The 24,137-nt window shown below is 34.6% G+C and overlaps 1 protein-coding gene across 2 annotated transcripts in view; it reads left to right on the top strand.

The window, feature by feature from the left end:
• LOC106662019 overlaps positions 1–22,797 on the top strand; it is a 48,826-nt gene extending 26,029 nt beyond the window's left edge. For both annotated transcript variants that reach the window (XM_014385814.2, XM_014385815.2), the window contains exons 3-7: positions 7,429–7,575; positions 9,942–10,202; positions 14,251–14,445; positions 21,156–21,269; positions 22,181–22,797. In XM_014385814.2, coding sequence (XP_014241300.1) covers positions 7,429–7,575; positions 9,942–10,202; positions 14,251–14,445; positions 21,156–21,269; positions 22,181–22,390 — 927 coding nt within the window. In that variant the 3' untranslated portion in view covers positions 22,391–22,797. The remainder of the gene's footprint in view (positions 1–7,428; positions 7,576–9,941; positions 10,203–14,250; positions 14,446–21,155; positions 21,270–22,180) is intronic.
• The last annotated feature ends 1,340 nt before the right edge of the window (positions 22,798–24,137 follow it).

Here is a 24,137-nt window from a genome sequence, read left to right as displayed (position 1 = left end):
CGAGTTCTGCCCCCGGACTCCCAACATCCTGGATGGATGGTTCTTGGGGTCTGCCGGCAATTTATTGGAAATTACAAAATCTGAGATTGCAGATGGACTGCGAGAAGCGATGGGCCATGTTTTATGGTAATACATAGTTGTGACGTAAAGGGGCTCTTTTATCACCCCTTTATACTCATACTAAATAATAAACGTAACCTTTTTGATATTTCAATAAATACTAAAAGCACACATAATTTACATCTATGGAAAAATTGAACAAGAATGCTTTTGGTATAACACATAAAACAAATGGAGATGTTACAATGCTTACTTGACCAATGTTGATAAAAATTCGCGGTTTTTGCGGTCTTTCATTACTGCTGAGGAAATGATAATTTGATTCAATAGTTTTTGTAACGCGGATGAGAGTTGATTGCTTTCTAAAGTTGGCCGAAGGAAATCCTTTTTTAGAACGAGAGCCTTTGACGAGATGGATCTGGAATGAAGCTGGGGAAAAAGGGATTTTTCTCGGGCTAAAAGTCGTTGTGCAACAGAAGACAAAAGGATCCTCTGAAGCCGGCCGATTCCGCGTCTGTTCAGTTCTCCTTTTCATCGAGACGTGAGCCACGTAACCGCGGTTCCTGTAAACTTTCTCGGATTGTGACCGGGGCGGTTCGAGGCCTTGGCTTACTTGGGATGAAACGAGCTCGTATTACGTTATTTCGGGCAACGGGCTCCTGAGCGTTTTACGCTCAACTCGCTCTCACTTCGATAAATCTGTTTACCAATTGAAATAAACCACTTCCCGGTAAACGATTCGCATATTTACCGCCCACTTTTGCCGAAGATTATTCAACCTTTGACAACTTATTCAAATTTATAGAGGAAAAGTTGTTCATTACTATGGTGAAAGTGTTTTTTTTTGTCGGTCATCTAATAATTTTCTTAAGAAGAGAAAGAAAACATGATAAAAGTACCGCTAGGCCTTGCTTAGTTCAAAGAAGTTGATGGTAGTTCATAATGACCAACAGGCAAACTTACTTATCGAACAATAAACATTTTTATTAAATCCATTATATTTAGTGGTCTTATTGACTTCAATTAATTAATCTTTTTATGTAAGTTTTTGGTTGAAAAGAAAAAGTTAATATCACGATCGGGATTCGAACCTACGATCATCGGCTCAATATGTCAAATTTGAAAGGTAGGTTGAGATGGAGAGTTGGTGTCCGAGCAGATCAAAGTCACGATAGCTCAAGTAGTTAGGGCAGCCATTTTTGAGCCGAAAATCGTGGGTTCGAATCCCGCTCGTGACACTAACTTTTTCATTTCAACCAAAAAAAAAGCTGTATAAAAAGATTTTTTTTAAACTTTTGGCTGCTTTTACCTACGAGCGTAAAAAGAGAGGCACAGTTAACGTGGCTCACTATAAAGGAAGAATAATTTGGTTAAATAATAAATATCATAAATATAAAGAATTTGTAAGATGGTGAGAAGCCGAAACGTTTCTTATAAACCAAAACAGAAAGAATAGGCAGACCAAAATGATAGGAAACTATCACTCTAATAGATATTCTACTGATGTGAGTGGCGTTAAATTTGGGCAAAATGTCGGGATAATTATCACGGCTTGACCGTTCTTTATCCTCCTTGGACGTTCACTGAAGATGGCGAAACATTCAAGTACGACTAATTGGTTAATAAAGCAATTTCAGATGGGCCAAAACAACCCTTCTCATAAGGCTTACTGTATATTAAGAAAACAATTGATTTTAACAAGTCTTTACGATTTACTTGGAAACAACTTGGTCAAAATAAAATAATAATAAAACAAAACTTTAATTGGAGTATTCTTAAAAAGAAAACTATCTCTAATTGTAGATCATTGTAGTTAAATCATTTTCAATCATCACGGACCGCTTATCCTCGCTATTTTGGCCTTTCAGACGCATTTTTAGTCAAATCCTAAAATTAAAAAAAATTACTTGATACTAGATCATAAACACAATGTAGAACACCCAATTTTCTACCTGAACATAAAAAATTGAAACTAGTTTTTAGTTCATCAAATTAATAGGTCTGTATTATGATGAATTTGCAGACAGCCAATGAGTACTATAATTATTAATGTACGATAAATAAATTTCTTATATCGAATATTTTAGGATACGGAAATGATGTAGTTTGGTCGTTTCCGACAGTATATAAACATACGCACTACTGAAGATGAAGATATGCAGAAACGCGCCTGACAGAACAAAACAGCGATGATAAGCGGACCATAATAAAAATGATCGTGTAATGACTACCAAACTACAGATTCGTCATCCTTCAGACCTCAAGAAAGATTTCACAATCGACAATTTAACTTTGAAATTTTCACAATTGACAGTAGAAACCCATTACATATATTTTCATGTACCTTATCAATTCATAGATGTTTGTTCCTCAGATTGTTCAATTCACTTTTTTTAAATTTTCTTGTAACTTTAAATACGAGCGTATTTCTTCTTCAACCAATGCTCCGGCTTGTAATGAAATAATATAGTTAATCGGCTATGTCTTGGAAGTGTTATTTGTGGTATAACGTTATATTATTACATTAGGCTTCGTAAGAACATTTGAGATGCACAATTACACAACTTAATGGACTATAAATTATACTATTAATAACACGACAAATAAATGTTTCAATTAATGCAACAGATCAAAGTAGAGTGATGTTTTCTCATTTTAATCTCCCCTATTATAAAAGCTTGGTGATTCGAGTCGTTGCATCGGCTGGAGTGAAAGGTGTGGAAAAGTTCCCCGCCTGAAATGATGATTCCGGCCGCCTTACGTAAATTGGTCCAGGATCGTCGTTTCGCAATTTCCTAACTGATTCACGTGGGCGGAAGCTCCAAGTCCCTCGAATAAGGAGCGGGGACTTGCGAAATCGGGACGAAAAGCCTTTTCACGCCGTGCATTGCGGGAGGGGTAAACACCGAGCGCCGTCCCCGTGGAGAGTAAAGTCAAATTTGACGTTCGTCAGGAAACTTTGCGAAGGAATTTTACAAAAGTTTGACTTGCAGACTGCCGAACGAATGAAATATTTTCCAATTTAGCTAAATAATAGAATATTTTGTTTTCTTCTGTATTTGAATTTTGAAAAATTTAAGTATTAATATTCTGGTTTTTCTTATATAAAGTCATTTTTGTATTGAAATTTTATTGTGAAAGCAAAAGACCTGATTATAGTACATTTACAATAAACAAATTTACAATGAATAATTTCTTATGTATATACAATTGGTAGCATTTGTTTCCATGGCCCTGGCCATCAGTGAGGCAACATTTTTATATATTTGTTTTATTTTATTATTTATTTATCTATTATTTTTATTTATTGTTATATTATTATTTAGTAGCTCGTGGTAAGCAATTATTTTTCGTTTTAAGCTTATCTACAATAAAAATATAAAACTGATCCTATCTTTTTCATACAGATATTCTATACACACGTTGCACTGGACGAACTTCCAGCCCTAGCCAATTTTTCCTCAATTAACATAATCTTGGACAGATCGCAATAAAATGGCACAGAACCTCCCCGTCATTTAAATGACAAATGGTGCCTTCGGATTTAGAATTATTAAAAGGTGTTTTATTGAGTTTTAGAGATATTAAAAGGTGTTTTATTAAGTTTTAGAACATCACCTGTAATTTTCTTAATTAGTCTATGTTACCCAATCGCAAATCACCCCTAAGATACGAATTGCCTGTAGGTCAAACCGTAATACAACTATCCAGTTTTATACAGTATTATCCAGTAGCCATATTAGCGACTTTTAGCCAATTTTGTTCACACCAAAACCTGTTTTGTTTTCATGTGCAAACCTGATTTTAATTTAGCGTTATTCACCACTTAAAAAAAGAAAAATATAATAGATTTTTTAGTATTGTTAAATTATTGATGTTGTTCACCAAAGAAAAAACATGAAAAACGAATTTATTTCAACTAGTTGTTGCTAGCACATTATATTTCCAACAAATACGTAATAATCTTTAAAAAACCAAACAATATTTCATAAACATATACACTTTATGCAGAATCATAATCGTATTAGTTATCGAAAATTAATTATTAATGTCTACATAACTTTTCGCCAAACTTAGCAACAAACAATAAGTGCTTTTTTGACAAGTCTTCCAATTTTTCAGAGAGTTTTGTTTACCTATTACTTACACGTATTTTTATATCTGTTAATTAGATTACAATGACAACAAATTTTGACAGGTAAATTGCCATCAAATTTCTATTAGAATGTAAAGAAAATATTGTTAGCACTTTCTGATTATAAGATTGCTCGATAAAGTTTCGATGGAGGGATCGACTTGCAGTTTAGTCGTTTCAGATAATTCTGGTCCGCCAATCCACGCTGGTTTTGTCTTACTGTCGTGTTTCGACACTTTTCAATTTTCAATGGTGCGTTTATAAACCTTATTTCAAAGAACCATTGTTATATTTTCGTAAACGACAAAAAAATTATTTCATTAACTTGTTTTGCAATGAATTATGATTAATTTACCACAACACCACCACTACTATTTTCAATGTAGTTTTCGGTATGACATTCAATATTTTGTATAAATCAAGATCGTTTGAATTTAAAATAAATTGCTCAATACTTTCTAAACTAGTTTAGTCGAGATATTTTATAATTTTGATATTTAGTACCAATATCAAATTGTTTTAAGTTGATTACATTTTTCTGATCAACACACTAATAGTTATTTGTGCCCAATGTACCTTTTTCATAAAATACAATTTATGTTAAATTCTTAACAACTCTATTCGAGGATAATGGAATCCATGTTGACAAAAAATAACAAACAGTTCTCTCTCTCTCTATCTCTCTCTCTCTCTCTCTCTTTAAATAAAGAAACCCGTTTTTATAGTTCAGGGGGATTGAAAAGGTCTTCTGCTTGTTGAGAAATATCCATTTGCACTCGTCGCCTCCCAGTTTGGCCTCTTATGCAAACTAACTCTCAGGGGGGATTTGTTTCATGAGTACACCTAATGTTTAGAATCCATTAGCTCTTTAGTGGGGTAAATAAAACATCGAATAAGAGCAGAGTTAATTGTATTTGCTGGTTCTGGCATGAGTTGAGCAGAGATACTTACTTAAAAAAGTAATACGCCTTCTAATTATTGTATTTGCATATTATTTTCGTTTTTGAATAGGCTTCTTCAAAAACCCTTTTACAATCAAAATCCTTGTTCTCTTTTGTACTTGAGAGCGAAACCAACTTTTGATAAATGAAGTAACTCACCAAACTCTATGTAATGGTATCATAGAGCTAACAAAAATTATCACTGTCGTGTTAAAACGGCAAATTGTCCTTCAATCACTCAGCCTTTGCATGAATCTTATGTTTTGACTGATTATATTCTAATAATAATATATTTTGCAAAATGTGTAAGCGTTTATTGTAATTCAGTAATAATAATTGTATGTGCTAGCCAGAATTAACTTTAGAATTGTGTTATTATTTGTTAGTACGAAGTCCGTTCGACTAATTCGGATATTGGGCTAAAACCAAAGGAGAATGTTGATGTAAGTCTGTAAAAGCAGTGGTTCAAGGCTTACCAGTTACATTTTGAAAATGAATTACGACACAGTTGTACATTCTACAAGATAAAAGGTTGTAACTTAGGAAGTTTTGTAAGATATGAAATTAAAACATGATTTCCAATGTAGTATGAGCTTCTTAGTAGAATTTTTGATTTTGTATGTTGACTTATAAAGGTGATTGCATATAGATGCGTTGAATTACGAAAAATGCGGAATCGACTAGATTCCAGACGAGTCAAATCATTACCAAAAGGTTAGAATTTAAGGTTGGTCAGCCTCTTCAGAAATCAGGACATTTAAGGACAACTCTTGCGAAAGGACCTGACTGGCCAGACGCGTGAACTTAAAATTGTCGGAACTGCGTAACTAGTGCTTTTTTTCTGCTGAAAGTATCTGCAAGGTCGGAGCTCACTCCAGGCGTCGTACGAAAAATAGAGAGCCGTTTGAAATTCGTAGCAACGGCCGCACCTTCGTTTCGCAAGATCTGATATCTGGAATCCAGGATTGACCAACATTTAACCAATTTTGTTAAATACAATAATTAAACATGCAAAATGTACGGACATTGTAGGTGAAAAAACGAGATGAAATCTATAATAAGAGTAAAAATAATTTTACTTAAGCCAATACTCATATCTTACTTGTTCAAGGAATCGTAAATTTGTTTTGCATTTCCATTTCTTTTCCTTAAGGATATATCAATAATTTTAGATAATTTGAATATCAATATGTTTTCATCAACAAAAATAAATTGTGAGATTCCGCTTGGTGGTCCGCCTAGCGTCGCTGGTTTGGCTTTGTCATACGCGTTTCGGCGTATAGAAAGACGAAATTTTGCGTTCCTATGCACATGGTTTTTGTTAATGACTTTGCAAATTCATTACCACCTTTCTAAGATTGTACCCAAACGCACCAAAACACTGAGGATACGTAGGCTATCTGAAACGACCAAATTTTCCTTGTTGGTTCATTCTAAGCGACTGACCCTGATTTTCTTACACTGTGTACGTTGTAGTAGAGTAAGAACCATAATAAATATAACTTAAACTATACAGAACAAAATCTTCTTGAAGAGGTTGAATAAATTTGTGGGTCAATTTGAAAATGTATATCTCATAATATTTCGATGTTAAATCGATTTTCATAAATCTACTATTTATGTTTAAATTGCACAAAACCCTCCGAACTACCGTAAATCAGCACAACAGAAACCTCGCCGACTGAAGAGACAATGGCCGCGAGATCTCTTAAAAAGTGTTGGCGATGGTAGTGAAAGTAATTATGCCACAAGTATCAATTAAACAGACCAATGGGCATTTTCTCCACTCTTGTTTTTAATTTTGTATATTTTACCTTGCTTATTGTTACATGTAATATACTGTAAATTAAAAAAAAATTGAATTTAATGTTATTTTTAACTCCCTATTTTTCGTGGTCAGCTTGACCAATTAATTCAATTCAATTAATTGGTCAAGTGGACCACGAAAAATAGTGAATTTAATGAATTGAAATGAAGTACACTTCACTAAAGCTCTCCGTGGCCATTTCATTTGTCGCCGAGAATCCAATCCGATTACACGACATTTGAAAAATGGCAAAAAGGAGAGAAAATTCAAAAGGTGGGGTTGAGATGGGGAGTTAGTGTCCGAGGGGATCGAAATCACGATAGCTCAAGTGGGAGAGCAGAGGCGTATCAAGCCGAAGGTCGTGGGTTCGAATCCCGCTCGTGTCACTGACTTTTTTTATCTCAACATAAAACCTTAATTAATTGAATGTTATTTTTACCTATAGATTGTCGTTTATCACTAGTGTTTTTTGTCCGTTTTTCCAGATGAAGTACACAGTCCAAAACAAGGCGTTGTGCCTCTTGAGCATCATTCTCGTCCACACGGCTCTCGGCTCGCCGGTCGTCAAGAGGGACGTCTACTCGATAGCAGGAGATGACGGTTACATCGACGGAGTTGCAGACCAAAGACAGGTACTCGGGAGAAAATTTTTTTGGTGTAATGAGATTTGCGGAGTGAATAGGCGTGAAATCGCCAATTTTCCTCTCGACGTGTCCTGTTGACATACGTAAACCGTTTTATGTAATTGATCGGTCAAGGTATAACAAGCCCTAACCGTATTACTCTTTATTGGAATATGATTGATTTTTATGTCAGAGGTTTTTCATTCAACGCTTTGAATGTTCAATTTTTTCAACAATAGTAAGGTAATTCCTGTTATAACCGCGCTGAAAGCTATGGACGAAGACTTAATTTTTTTCAAATTATACTAAAATACAATTCTAAGGGATTTGAACCCATAATTGTTAGCATATACAATATCTGTGGTAAACTCCCTGTTAACAATAGAAAACAACCAGATTCCATTTGCCAATTTTAAAATCATCCGTCTTTAGTGGTTTCCATTTTTCTAGGTACGAAAAAATTGAACTAACATTGGCTTAATTTTTTTCCCTTCGTCATCCTCTAGATCGTGTATTTAGCCTCTAGATTTCTTCAAATGATATTTGTTCACTGTTTGTTATTGCATTTATTTACTAGTTTTCCTTCAGTTTTAATGCATTTTTTTTGCCTCGCAGCTTGTTTTTATATCAGGAATTCTGAAATATGAATAACTATTTTGCTGCATTGCTTATCTTCTAAAAATCGTAATAAACTAGTGATTAATTAGCATTATATTTAGTGTTCTGAATGACCAAATTACTTCTTTCAATTAATTAACATTTTTATGTAAGGTTTTGGTTGAAATGAAAAAGTTAGTGTCACGAGCGGGATTCGAACCCACGATCTTCGGCTCAATACGCCAAATACGAAAGGTAGGTTGAGACGGTGTTGGTGTCCAAGTGGATCGAAGTACGATAGCTCGGTAGAGCAGAGGCTAATTGAGTCGAAGATCGTGAGTTCGAATCCCGCTCGTCACACTAACTTTTTCATTTCAACCAAAACCTTGCATAAAAATGATAACTAGTGGTCAATGTTTGAATTTAAGAAAACATTCAACTTTTTTAAAAATCTTATGTGAAAAGTATGGCCTTGTAATTGCATTAATGTATATTAATGAAAATGTTGCGAAAGTGTAAATATGGGAAATGTAATTTCAGCCAATGCCTAACGGTCAACTTTTGCAATTAATCGACCCTCATTCAGTATATTTATTATAGAATAAAACTCCTAAGCGAATTATAATTTTTCAAAATGAATCTCCGATTGTGAAATCTTAAAAATTATATCCAAACTATTATAGTTTGCCTTAAGATAAATACTAGACAAACTAGCCATTAACTAAAGTTAGGTATCGAAGGATACCTTATCAAACTCTATAGTTTAAAATTTTGTTTCCTTTTCCAATCGTTTATATTAAACATATATTTATTTAATGTCATATATAAATGTGTGGAGATGAGTGACCGTTAATCGATAGTTATTCAGATATCGTGAGATGCGGTCGGGTGTGATATAGGTTTCAGAAAAACATTTTCTTTATCCTGCCAACGTTTCGATCTTTTATTGAGATCATCTTCAGGGCTCAAAGTGTTTGTCTTCTGTGTAACTCTCAACACGACAAGCAAGGATGGCACAATTACCCAGAAGACAAACACTTTGAGCCCTGAAGATGATCTCAATAAAAGATCGAAACGTTGGCACGATAAAGAAAATGTTTTTCTGAAACCTACATCACACCCGACCGCATCTCTCGATATCTGAATAACTAGTTATATATAAAGATTTGCCTGGATTCATTATTTTTTTAATTTAAGGAAGGTATTTGTTTGTGTGGTTTAGGTTTACTTTTCTTCACCTGTAAACATATAACGTTAGACTTAGCTTAACCTCTTTTGAAATAAAATATTTTATATTCATAATTATACATGCATACTTGCTATACAGTGGTGATCCATTTTTTAAAATATTTATGTACATACCAATTTTGATCATTTTTTGCTGAGGCACTGAAAATTACTATAACTATTATTTTGACATTTCTTGTTGAGGTATGAGAGTTGATGAACCTGTATTTGCGCCATTTTAAGTCTTCTGGTCCGCATCCTAGCCATCTTCAATGTGTGCTGAAATTCGTAAGACAAGCTATGGCCAAAGCAGTGAGAATATACCATCAGAACTTATTTTTCTTGTAAAATAAAAAAATCAGTTATTTAATCGGAAGTCTTTTCTATTTGGCAATCCGGATTAAACCCATGACACATGGTATTCCCCGGTTATTCAATTCTTCTGGTGAATGCATTTCACTTTCCATCTCAGCCGGACTGTCCTCTTTAACTTCTGACTCACCCGGTTGAGAAACGTTTCAGGCAGATTTTAATAACGGTGAACTTTTCAGCTGAGCCTTTACGACGCGGACGTCTTCGGAGGCGAAGCGCACGAGAACGGCGCCAGGGAGAAGCGTCTGCTTAAGCTGAAAGCCCTCGGAGTCGGAGCGGGACTTAAAGCCGCGGGAGCAGGGCTTAAAACTGTCGGCGTCCTGGGTGCGAAAGCCGTAGGAAAAACAGCTATCAAAGCCGCCACGACTGTAGGAGTCAAAGTCGCCAAAGCAGCCATCACCATCGGAATAGCCAAACTCCTCCTCAGTCTCGTATTTGGTGTAAGTACACATTTAAATTTAAATTGTTTACCAAGTTATATAATTTAAGCTTTACTAGACGAAGTATGAGAAGTGTTCGTGTAAGATAAAGGAACGTTGGAATTGAGTGAGAGTTAATATAAAGTGACCAATCACATTTTCCAAATAAGGGGAATCGACTGCAACTGTGCAACTGTCTCGATCGAAAAGACTACTTTGTACGAAGAACAATTTGATGAACCAATCATAATTGCTTATGATTGTGCAGAATTTCAAATACAACGAAACAATGCTTACAGCAACATGTTCAACTTACATCGTTACAACATGTTTAGAGGTTTAGGTTGTAATCACCCTAGTTCATCTGCTAATTTATTTCCGCTTTCAAGTGGTGCAACTGACAAACTGCAATGGTGCTTACATATTAAAAGACTTTTTTTTAAATGAAGGTTGATTTTAAAGAAATTTATTTCTAAACGATTTATTTATTTTATGCCAGGATTCATCGTAGTAGTTCGACGACGATTCCTTTCATTTACGTTCACTTTTTCTAATGCTTTCACCATTTTTTTTCCAGAGTGCTCTCCTTCTTCACACTAGACTTTTACTTCGATTACATAGAATTACAAATCATATCAAGGAGAGCTGTTTGGCTCCTCTCTGGAGTGCAGACCACAGGTGGGCGCAAATCGGCCACGCGTGTTTTGGTGCGAGGCGCGGATTGCGCAACGGTGAAAGCTCCGATGCAAATGCCCGTCGTGGAATTAAACCGCGAAATACATTTTTTTAATCACAATTTTATTTTGAAAACACGGCCGTGGTCGAAGTAGGAACCGAGCTGGAAAAACGGCACCTAGTCCTTTCCGAAACTCCATCTCACCTTATACTACATCAATATGAGAAAATATCTCAATCGAATAATAAAGCCGGCGTATATAGAATTCGTGAGATTTCTCGATGAACCTAAAGTTGGATCGTCTCGGTCCACAAGTCTCGCTCCCTCTGAAACCACGCCTCTGAAGATGGCGAATGCCGAAACAACGAGACTTGGCATTAAGAGCAGAAATTAACAAACTACACGATCATTAGTCAATTTTTATGCTTCACTTTTATGTTGGGACAAAATTCAACTTTATTTCTTTATTCAAAACATATATTTTGAATTGAATCCAAATTATATATGATATAAAACGAAAGTTTACTCAAAAAATGAAGTAAACATTTAACAATTAAAAATTCCATTTAAATGCAGGAAGTGATCCAGTTGAAATAATTATTTGTTAAATTGGCTCGATGAATGAATAATTAATAACGGTGAATAATTTTAATGATTACGTAATATTTTTTCTACGAGCCGACTTGGTAAAATACATTCGTTTTGTGCATCTCTTATTGAGAAACTAAGTAACTAAACTAATAAATTATTAAAAGTGCACTGTGACTGATATTTGTTTATCATAACTATATCACTGTTAAATTATAGAAATATTGAAAGAAGAAATGATTCATCATAAACAATAGTAAATAAGACTCGTACCACAAAAATTGTAACCCAATAACTATATATCATTCATCTTCATAGGAAAATATACAACCTTATAACAAAGCAATCCTTTTTGTTTTCTTCATTAATTTGTTAAATTTAAATTGTAAATAAATCATTTTATTTTATTTCGACCAATCAAAATTAATCCTTAGGGAGTGATCTTTCTTACTATTTATACAAAATAAAATGAGATCGTAAAACTGAGCAACGCTTTCATATTTTACATAAGTAGGTTTAACTTGATTTTTTATCTAATACATTGAGTCCCGAATATTCATATAAATCATGAAGTTGCGTACCATCTCTTGCGTTTTTATACTCAATTTAACAGCCTAAAATTTATGGAATATTCATGTTTTTTTAATTTTATAAATTTTTTTCTCGTTTTCGGTTATTAACATTCGTCTTCTCGGCTACAGCCTTGGTTGAGCGTGTATAAAAAAAAACAACATTTAATGGATTAGCCAACTTTCTATTATTTCCCTCATTTCTGATGCAGAATTGGCTTAATCTACCATCAACCATGGTAATAATAAACTAATCGTTAATTAACACGTAATATAGGAAGGTCAGATTTTGCAATACGCTGATAAAAGATCCGGCGTCGAAAGATTGCATGAGCTATTCATTATTTCTAGAAACAGGATCAATGCCGGTGTAAGATTGTGTAACTGCTAACTAAAAGATCCTTCTGACAATGAGACTCGGTTTTTGAGTTTTTATTGCCTTTCGCTTTCACTCTCCTTTTTTTCCTAACGACTTAATAGTTTCCATTTCATTTCACTTCTAATGACGAGAGGAGAATTGTAAAGTGTTGTAATATGCCTAACGCAATAAACGACATAAAGGATTATCTCAACAAGCCTTATTGCCCTGGTCAAACAAAACTTAAGTATAACTAAGGAAGGAAGAAGGTTTCGGGAAAGAAAGTATGTAATACATTGCATTCTTCGTTTCTAAAACCAGGTCGACGACACTTCGGTTGTCAACAGAAAAGTGGAAACTTGGATGAGAATCGGAATTTTAGAAAAATGGACATCAAAGGATGTAAAGTCTGCTGTACTTGCACGTCCAGTTTCTTCGGCTGTAAGAGCAATAACCAACGTGTCTGTTTGCATTATTGACCAGGTCACCAGAATGCATGGTGGTAGCGATGATTTCTTAGCTCAGAAGAGATTTTCAAGAATTCCAGTATAATTAAAAAAAACATGTCCTTAATATCTAAAGTTAGACTATCCGTCTAATGGCAACACAGAAATCGGAACAGAGGATTAATAAGAATCAAGAAGGCCGTCACAATAAACAAGGTGCACTGTATTTCACCATCGGTTTCTAGGGCTGCAAGAGAAATGAGCAGCAGCGCACAGAATCTAGAATCTGTTGCAGCATCGGTAATTTCTTTTAATGACAGTCATTTCAGTTTAAAGAATCCCCCAGACCACCATGATCCACGGTAGTAGCGATGACTTTTTGAAAACTAAGAGATTTTGTAAGCATTCCAGTATATTTTTCAAAAACTTCTCTCTGGAAGTTTGACTATCCGTTGAATCTCAATACAATAAGGTTTCGGGAAAGAAAGTATAAATGTAATACACTGAATTCCACGTTTCTAACACCAGGATTAATCTTAAGGTCGACGACACGATTGTCAACAGAAAAGTGGAAACTTGGATGAGAATCGGAATTTTTGAAAAATGGACATCACAGGACGTTGTCTGCTGTACTTGCACCATCATTTTCTTCGGATGTAAAAGAAATAACTAACATGTCTGTTTGCATTATTGACGCTTATTTAACTTAAGAAAGAATCCTCCAGGTCACCCGGATGCATGGTGGTAGCGATGATTTCTTAGATCTGAAGAGATTTTCTAAGAATTCCAGTATAATTTAAAGAAAAAGATGTTCCTAATCGCGAAAGTTAGACTATCGTCTAATGGCAACACAGATCTGGGAACAGAGGATTAATAAGAATCAAGAAGGGCATCACAATAAACAGTCTACTGTATTTGCACCATCGGTTTCTTTAGCTGCAAGAGGAATGAGCAGCAGCGCACAGAATCTGGAATCTGGTGCAGCTTCGTTAATTTCTTTTAATGACTGTCATTTTAGTTTAAAAAATCCCCCAGACCACCATGATCCATAGCGACGACCTTTTGAAAACTGAAGAGATTTTGTAAGCATTCCGATATATTTTTCAAAAACTTCTCTAGAACTCTCTAGAAGTTAGATATCCGTTGAATGCCAACATTAAGGACATTAAGGATTAATAAAAATAGAACATCACAGTAAGCAAGGTTCGTTGTATTTGTACGAGAAATCAGCGGCAGTGAATCTGAAATCTGGTAAACCCTCGTCAACATGCATTATTGGCGTTGATTTCAGCATAAAGATTGCTCCAGGCTACCTGAAACCACATGGTAGCGGTGGTGTTTTAGACCTTTCAACTATATTTATCCCATAATTCTACTGTTATTAGTTTCCAGCTCTAAATCCTAATTAATGTAACATGTTTCGTCTTTTCAGAAAATCAACCAGTTGATTGACTTTAAAACGAGACTGCTCGGCAGCTCGGGATCAGGAGGCGGACTTCTGAGCAGCAGTACGTCTCTTTCTTCGGGTAGCGGAGGCGGCGGCGGTGTCGGAGCGAGCGCTTCTGTCAATGCTGATGATGGCAGTCTCCACGCCGAGGCCGGTGCGTCTGTCGGCACCGATTCAGAGGTAGGGGTGAGTCATTTCAAACTCTATCCATCTCTAAGGCAGAGCAGCAATCCGCCTGCGACGAAATGACGGGCTCCCAATCACGCAGCTTATCCGATTTTTACGATTAAGCCAATCTCGCACCATTAAGCTTTACTATATTTGACAGACCAAGTTGTTCTACTTAACAGACCCAAGCAATTGATATCATCATTTGCTCTTTAATGCCAAAATGACTATTTACCATATAGTTGCTGACATTTTTATATAAATAAAAATTCTTGGTACAAATACTATGTTAATCCCATATAAATACTAAATATTTGAGTTTGTAGACATAAAACATTTTCTTCAGTCAGACAGTCAGACTGAGGAAACAATTGACTTCGATAATTGGCTACTGTACAGCTATATTATTTTTCTTGTTGAATACAATCATAAAAACTTCCTTGATTTTGAAGTAATTGAGATATTTACCAGGCTTTTTAACACTAAAGTAAAGAGATCAGGGATGAAGCCAAGCAGGTGAAAGAACCAATTTGTTTTGCTGCTGTCGAGCTTTCCACTGTATTTGACGCCTTCCTCAGGACTTTGAAAAACTTTACAATCAGTGGTGATAATTAGTGACCGTTAATCAATAATTATTCCGAAATCGTGAGGTGCGGTCTGGTGTGATGTAGGTTTCAGAAAAAGATTTTCTTTATCGTGCCAACGTTTCGATCTTTATTGAGATCATCTTCAGGGCCTGGGATTTACAAACATTGTTTAAATTTAACAAATACATATAGGATCTGGAAAAAAGTGAATTTATACAATGCAAAAGATATTTTTTATATTCAATAAAAAAATATTGTTTGTAAATCCCAGGCCCTGAAGATGATCTCAATAAAGGTCGAAACGTAGGCACGATAAATAAAATGTTTTTCTGAAACCTACATCACACCAGACCGCACCTCACGATTTCTGAATAATCATCGACTAAGGGTCACTAATCACCACACAAATCAAAATGTATTAAAAAAATCGTCTCAATTAATACCGCGCCATTTTTGCGTGTCGTGTTGAGAGTAAAACAGCAATATCGCACTGGCACTCTTAACACGACACGCAAGAATGGCACAATTACACAGAAGACAAACACTTTGAGTGAGTAGAAATACTTTGATTGAATATAAAAAATATATTTTGCATTGTATAAATTCACTTTTTTCCACATCCTACATGTATTTGTTAAATGTAAACAATGTTTGTAAATCCCAGGCCCTGAAGATGATCTCAATAAAGATCGAAACATTGGCACGATAAAGAAAATCTTTTTCTGAAACCTACATCACACCAGACCGCATCTCACGATTTCGGAATAATTATTGATTAACGGTCACTAATAATCACCACTGATTGTAAAGTTTTTCAAAGTACTGAGGAAGGCGTCAAATACAGTGGAAAGCTCGACAGCAGCAAAACAAATTGGTTCTTTCACCTGAATGGCTTCATCCCTGATCTCTTTAGTTTACTATTAATCATGAAGGCCGAGTCTCAACCTTACTCAACGAGACTTTTTAACCTTTTTTTAATGCATACTTGTTCATTTATTTTACTTTAGATGAATATAGTTTGATGTATGATCAATATTATGGTCAAGGGGTAGAATAAAAAAACAAAATACCTATACAAATATAGGGGTTGACCCTTGACCATAATAATGATCATACATCAAATTAAACTTCAAGTGGTCGATACCTTCTCTTCAATAAATATAGCTTACAAATAAATTACACCGTATCTTTGTTGATTTTTTCTTCGAATAAATTATATAAGAGATATTGACCGTTTTGTAACTGAAAATACCGAATAAAACGCTATCACGTTCACCTTTCACTGCTTCCGGTGAGCTCGTTCTTTCGTCGCAGCCTTTTACTCAGTTCAATGTCCAGTCAATAATCACTAGCATGTTATATGTGTTTGTTATTGTCCATTTTGTTCTATTAATATGCACGTGGTTTTGGGCTCTTTTGGTAACCGTCGATGTCTTTCTGTTTCCATGTTTACAGCCGTACAGGAGGTGATGGGCTCAGTGTAAGTCCGGCCATAGAGCAGCTCAATCATCAAAAAATGTTCTAAACCCCGTAGCTCTCCTTCATTAACCCATTTCATTTCGTGCCAACCGTCAGATCTTCAAAGACTGAAAACAGACTGGAGCGGCTTATTAAATTTCCGCATTTCATCTCTCGCTTTTCCTCATTTCCTTTTATTGAATCTTTGGAAGGTTTTCGAGAAAAAAATCAACTTTCACCAAGTGATTGTTTTGTAAATTAAAAGCAAATTCGTAGGTTGTATTTGTATTTGTAATTTTATTATACATAGGCATATTTTAACATGTAAATAAATTTTTTTTTTGAAATAAAAGGATTTTTTTTCTGAATTGTACTTTTCGCTCCTTCATCCCTTTTTAAATACTGTCCCTTCTTTGACAGAATGTGCATGCAGATTTCGTTTACGTAAGTAATTTTGTGATTTAAAAAATTTCTTGTTGTTTCGCTTTCATATGCTTGCTAATATATGAAACAGCTGCCTTAGAGATGTAGAGTTGGTTAATCACGCATGCACTTACACCTTTCTCATAACTATGTACTTTGTAATATACGTGTTATTTATCTCTTAATATCTCGTACAAGATTTATTTGTTAATCGTGTCCGAAACATGCGGATGACCTTCGGCATAAACCCGATCGGCGATTATATTGGTATAAGTTTTTGAAAATTCATTGTCTCTTATTAAAAACCAGAAATGATATGAGGATTTACTTGGATAATCGATATTTAAATAAAGAGAAAGAAAGAATGATGGATTGCAGTTGTTTGTTTGTGTGTGTGTGTGTGTCTGTGTGTGTGTGTGTGTGTGTGTGTATGTGTGTGTGTACGCGCGTCTGTGTGCGTTTTTTATTGTACATTTTACATGTTTAGATATTTGTGATTACATATATTTCCTTTTATAGAAATTTATTTTATTAAATCCATTATATTTAGTGGTCTATTGACCAATTACTTTTTTCAATTAATTAATCTTTTTATGTAATGTTTTTGGTTGAAATGAAAAAATTAGTGGCACGAGCGGGATTCGAACCCACGACCTTTCGTGGCCACGATAGCTCAAGTGGTAGAGCAGAGGCGTATTGAGCCGAAGGTCGTGGGTTCGAATCCCGCATGTGCCACTAACTTTTTCATTTCAACCAAAAACCTTATATAAAAAGATTAATTAATCTAAATTTTATTATTTTTGTTTCGCTTCTTTAATTAAGTTTTGATTTGACATATTTAAACTATTCATCAAGGTGCTACAATTTTCCAAAATTTATATCTATATTATTATCGAATTGGGTGGTATATTTTAAGAATTGAGGCTCCAGCAGTTGACCTTTCCTTAGGGCCCAAGAGCGTCCGTTTGAAGATTGGCTTCTTTTATTAGGATGCTTCACTCAAGTGATACATCAGGCAGCAAAAAATAATGTCATTCCAGCAGTGAATTTCTGTACCGCAAAAACAATTATGTTGTTCTAGGATGTTAAACCGATAGAGGTATTCACAATGTCTCCCTTGGCCGCTTAGCATTGTGTGTGTGTGTGTGTGTGTGTGTGTGTGTGTGTGTGTGTGTGTGTGTGTGTGTGTGTGTGTGTTAGGATAAAAAGATAAATTAACAGTTTAATGTGTAACGATGTCTGGCATTAAGCGAGTTTTAATGGTACCAATTGGGCTATGAACAAATTCATCTGGAGAAACACATCAAAGTTTCGTAAATTTTTTCATGAGCTAAACAGCCGTGACAATATTCGAAAATGATGTAAAGGTAATGGACCATTTGTTATTAAACAATGTATTTTGTAGGATCGGGGATGTGGTCCAATGAATGTTCTGGTGTTGAAACTACGCCAAGCTTTCGGTGTTTTATGTTTAACATTCTCAGGGCTCTACAAAAAGGGAGAAAAAAGTTTATACGTGTTGATAAGAGAAGACGATTTTAAATACTGACTAAGAATCTGTAAGTTATAAAAACAAGTTACAACAACAATGATTTTCACTTACACAGATGAACAATTATAAAATAGTATTTGTTTATATATCCGTTGTAGAGCCCTGAGGAAGGGGAAATAAAACACCGAAAGTTTGGCGTAATTTCAACACCAGAACATACATTGGACCACATCTTCGATCCAACCAAATATATTGCTAAATTACTCAATTAATTATACATAATTCTTTCGATATAAAAATTTGTGTAATAGGTGGGATTCGAACCCATGACTTTCGGCTAAATACGCCGCTGCTTTAACCATTTGAGGCTATCGTGACTTCGATCGCCCATGCCACCAACTTCCTATTTCGACTCCCCGTTTTGTTCCAATTGTGTACAATTAATTGTGGAATTATATAATTAAGCATAAGCTGATAAAAATAATTAAAATGTTAGTATATTGCTGAATATTCGAAAAGCAGGGATCCGTTTAATTTGAGCAATTTGTCAACTTCTCTTCACATTTCGTCTTTCCTTAAACGTGGTAGTAAAAAAAACGTTTTTTGTGTTTTAGTTGAAACTGACGTATTAATTTTGTTTTATGTAGGAAAATAGCTAAAATAATTTTATGCCTTTATCTGAACTAAGCATATTCATAGAACTTAAACAATTATCTGAAATAAAGTTCATTGAGACTTATATTTAAAGTCCGATAACACATATCTGTTCAATCAAACCTTGCTTACCGAAAAGCAAAAATTCGCTTTGTTAAGGCTGTGGTATTTTTCGAGTAATTGGCTTGAGCGTAAGTGAAAGTTGGCGACCGGTTATATGAACCTTTGCCGTAAACCGGACTGCCTTGTTTTTATTCGGGTCAAAGTGGGTGAATCGGGTTTGCTTTTGCTTTTACACCCATGGTCTTTTTTCTAGTTTTGCAATTTCTTGACGTAGAAGGTGATTTATATGCGATGATGATTCATGATTTAAAGCAGTTACGCCCATTGTTTTTGATATATTCTAACGCCAAATTGCAATTTCTAAAATGTCGATGTTATTATTTGAGACTAGTGGAAATTTACTGGCCTGGAAGACATGAGAATGGCAAGAAAGCACTCGTTTGTGTTCAGGGATGTTAAAGATGATCAAATCGATCGATTATCCCTTCCCCGGTTTCTAAATTTGCTAAATCTATCGTCGTTTCGAACGTCATTGACGAAGGAAGTGCGAACTTCAGTGGGGTTGCTCATTTTCTCTAGAGTAAACACACAAGGCCGGGGCTTCGGCACGCTCGCTTTCACTTCCGTCCGCCGAGGCTTCCGGATGAAAGCTGAAACGAACCTGCGACTTTACTGAAACGCCGAAAAAAAAAAAAAAAACGGGTCTTGGACAGGTTCAAGGTTAATTTGCCTATCGCTGCCGAAAAAAGAAAGGCGAACTCAAAGCTTACGTTAAGTACACAAAGAAATCGTGTTTCTACAACACGAAAACTTAGTAAGTTTCAAACGCCCCGTATGCTACTTTAGTGGAATGAAATGAACTGTATTATAATTGCAAATCGTATAAGCCTACGGTTACTATGGATACCAATTCTGACGAAATTTTGTCCTGACGAGTAAGTCCGAAATCCTCGTCCGAACAAGGTGGTTACATCGTGCGCGTTTTATGATGGTCAGTGCCTCCCAGCAAAATGGACGAACTTAAGAGTTTTATTTTCTTGAAAGTCCATTGATTAATCTATTGTTGATAGATGGTGGGAAAACAGAGCGTTAACCACATATTTTCCACATGTGGCGAGAAGGGAGAGTTTCAAACTTATTGCTAGTTCCTTAAAAAAAGCATATTAATCCATGTATGTTTAGCGGACATAATTGACTATATTAATTAAAATGAAATTTGAAAGATGGCAAACAGAGGGAAAATTCGAACGGTTGTGGGTTGAGGTGGGGTAGTGTCCGAGGGGATCGAAGTCACGATAGCCTCAAGTGGTTAGAGCAGCGGCGCATTGAGCCGAAGGTCGTGGGTTCGAATCCCGCTCGTGACAATAACTTTTTCGTCTCAACCAAAAACTTTAGATAAAAAGGATTATTCATTAGTATAATTAATATGGTTAATTATGACCCCTAACCAAATAAGGCTTATTGCTAGTGTTGATTCCTTGAGAGGCTTTCTCCCTCTTTGCCCGAGAAATACCTCTGGTGTGATATTTTTGTCGCTCATGTCCCACAAACACCGATTCTCAAAAGCAAGACTAATCAGTTTATCTATATCTATGGTGAAATACCAAAACTGTCTAAATTGAACGTCAGAACGCCCGAATAGTCCTGACGACATCGTGCGTGTTCTGGCATGCACTTCGCTGCCAAAATAAACACATTGGAAAACAAGTATTTGTTTGTTCAGACGAACTCGTCAGAATACGCATCCATTGTAACCGTAGCCTAAGTGCCACAACATAGGATGGTCACACGCCGAAGATCTAAAAAGACCCAGATAAAAAATTGCTTCAGATTTTATTAGAATAACGAGTAAAACTTTGTGTTCACGAAATGAACTTTACTAATAATTAGTAGAGTATGCCAGTAACTCTAAAATAATCTTTCTGCCATTTGTACGCAGTTCAAACTGTTCGGTAGATAATAGTTAAAGGATGGACAGAAACAAAAGCGAAATCGAATGTATTCAGATTCTTCAAGGTAAAGAGTAACGAAGATTTGGTTTGCAGGGGCTGCTGGACATCGACCCGAATAAAGTGTCTCTCCAAGTGCCCAACGAGTTCATCAGTGGTGGTTTCAATGTTGTAAACAGAGCTGCACCTGTAGTCGGCGAAGTTATACAGGTAAAACCGTTAAAACAATCAATTACACAATTAATATTGCACTTAACCTGAAAATATCATGAGTTCTGAAATTAGTTTTTAAAAAGAAAATCGATAGTTCTGGATTATTGTCGAAATACAGTCACTACATCAGGTTTATAGTTGCCGGAATTATTTAATAACAAATTTCTTTACGATTTACTAACTGCTGAATATTTCAAGATAAGCAGAAATGTCGTCTGAGGGTTTCCGTGTATACAGAAACTCATCGTTGAAGATTTGTATATGCAAAAACGCATCTAGTAAGCCTGAAACACAGCGAGACTGGGCAGACCAGGTTGATCGGAAAAGTTCAGATAGCTTCGTCACTCCACACTTAATAATACATTTCCCAAAACAATAGAACTGTAAAATAAATTAGTAAATGTTATCTGTTAAACATGCCAACATTTTTATATCTAGCAGATCAATTAAGATAAAACACGTACGAACGAAATTTTATGTAGTTTTGTCCCAATATCTATTTCATATCTGTACCACAAAGAAAATATACGTGCTCTCCTTCTGAAGATTTTGATCGTCGATAATCAGTGTCAACACAAAAAGTCTACAGTTTTTCTGTTGTAGAAGCTGTTGTATAACAACAATTTAGCTTCGTTCACACGGTTTTTTTAGAGACAAACTTTAAATTATATTTCGTGTTTAAAAAACGTTCACATACTTCATAAATTTAAATTTTCTTTTACATATTTATAAAATTAATGCACCATTCTAGAGCTGTATTGACGTTAATGAGGTTTAGGAACAGTATGATGCTCTTTAACCTTAAGGCACGTGCTTGGAACAAGCGTACTTTCACCTTCTTCCAATTCGTATCACGTCGGATCAGGCTTTTTCTTTTTTAAATTAGTTTCTTGCTTTTTTTCTTGCAGAAAACGGCGCAAAGAATCCTGAGGGTGGCAGTTGGCCTGAAGCCGATCCTGGGCAGTTCCCTCGGCTTCAAGGCGGTCAAAAGGCAGGTGGAGAACAGCGAATACGCGCCGAGCGAACCAGAAGAAGAGTCTCTGGTACCAGAGGGCGAAGACATCCCTGCCGAGCCGAGCTCACTGAGGAGGAGCTTCGTCGCACTGTCTGAGCGTTGACAGTACACTGAGCGTAGTCATTTTCCACCAAATGAAAATTGCTTTTCAATTTAGGAATAAATTATGGGACTTTCTGAAGGAAATCATTCGTTTTTGAGTTCCTACTTCGAATTTAAATTCTCGTTTAGGAGGATGGACATCGTTTCAAAAATTTTGTTTTTACGATATATAAAAGTAGTAGACCCTAAACCATAGATTCCCTTCAAATGAAGAAGAAATGTCAATTTTTGGTATATAAAGAATTTTTTTTAAATTATCTATTTCAGTAGATTTCTGTAGATATTATCATCCAAATAATTATCAACTAAAAGCCGACATGACATTAAATTCTATATACTATGTTTAACAATAATTTCTTCAAGAGAATTCTGTATATATTTTAAAGCTTTTTATCTTAATACTCATTAAATATATCTGGTCAACTTATAAAATAAAATACTTTATACATAAATAACTAAATAGCTTTTTTAAAACAATGAATATTTAGAAATGTGTAACATACTTTATATATTTATATCTTCAAAATTAAATATTTTCATTTATAAAATACACAATTAATCTTTAACTAGTTCTGTTTGCATCAGTATTTACTTAAAATAGCACAGCAAGTGCGAAAAAATAATTTACCAAAATTATTTTAGGTTGTTATGTGATGCATTCCAAACTTTCACTTGACATTTGATCTTTATAAATGACTGTTATTTTGTCATAGGCAAACAATGTCCGTCGCAAAGACAGGAACTACTCTCGCTCAATAATTTACCTAGTTATAATCAATGATGAGGATGTTTCCTTAATAAATTAAAATAAAAATGAAAATGAACAAATATATTGAAAAAAAAATTAAACTTGTAGTGCTGGGAACTGTTAACTCCTTAGTATTACCAAATTAATTTTAAAAGTATTGTATACCTCCTATTTTTATTTATAGTTTTTATTTATAAGTTACAAACAAGAGCAGCAGTTACAAAAAAATTAATCAAAAGATATTTTATAATATGTGATTTTTTTATATGTTTGTATTTAAATTTTTGTAAACTTTTTTCCTAAACTTTAGTTTTATAATAATTGATACATTGCGTTAGTTAATGTAGTGTAATTTTTTTGTAAATATAATTAAATAGTGCATTCCGATCTCCTTTTTATCCCAATTTAAAATTATTATAGTTTTCCTATCATTAGAATAAACATGTTACTTTTGTTTCATATCTTCATAAATTATTATTACAAAAGACACTAAGATTTTAATTATTATCAAGATTTTCTTAATTTTTAATGTTCTTTATTGTTTAGTTGACAACAATCTTTCACTAATTTGTATGAATATAAGTTATTTAAATTTTATTATTAAAATAATAAGGTGACCCGTTAGCTTGAATTTTTGAATTGGATAAATGATAAATTACCTATACCGTTAGTTGGGTTTCATTTCAAATAAATTTGCATTACCTGGGATTATGAATCGGTAAGCTTACTTTTAATATTTTAAATTAAACTAAATCAAATATTGGAATAAGTCAATAACTTGATTGTAACAACACTAGCGAAATCGCAATAAATATGTTATTTAAATATGAGAATTCAAATTTTAGAAGTTTAAAAAAAATGTGCCCACCTAGCTTTAAGTCCTAAATTAAAAAAGGTGAAAAAATCATTGACAAATATAAAAACAGTAAGTGCTACTACAAGGTCAAAAGTTATTTTTTAATTGTATCAAAACTTTGAAAATTGTTCTCAACTTTTGAAT

Source organism: Cimex lectularius, unplaced genomic scaffold, assembly GCF_000648675.2.
Source record: "Cimex lectularius strain Harlan isolate CLEC.00 unplaced genomic scaffold, Clec_2.1 scaffold314, whole genome shotgun sequence".
In the NCBI taxonomy this organism is placed as follows: domain Eukaryota; kingdom Metazoa; phylum Arthropoda; class Insecta; order Hemiptera; family Cimicidae; genus Cimex; species Cimex lectularius.
This window is presented reverse-complemented; position numbering and strand designations above follow the sequence as displayed.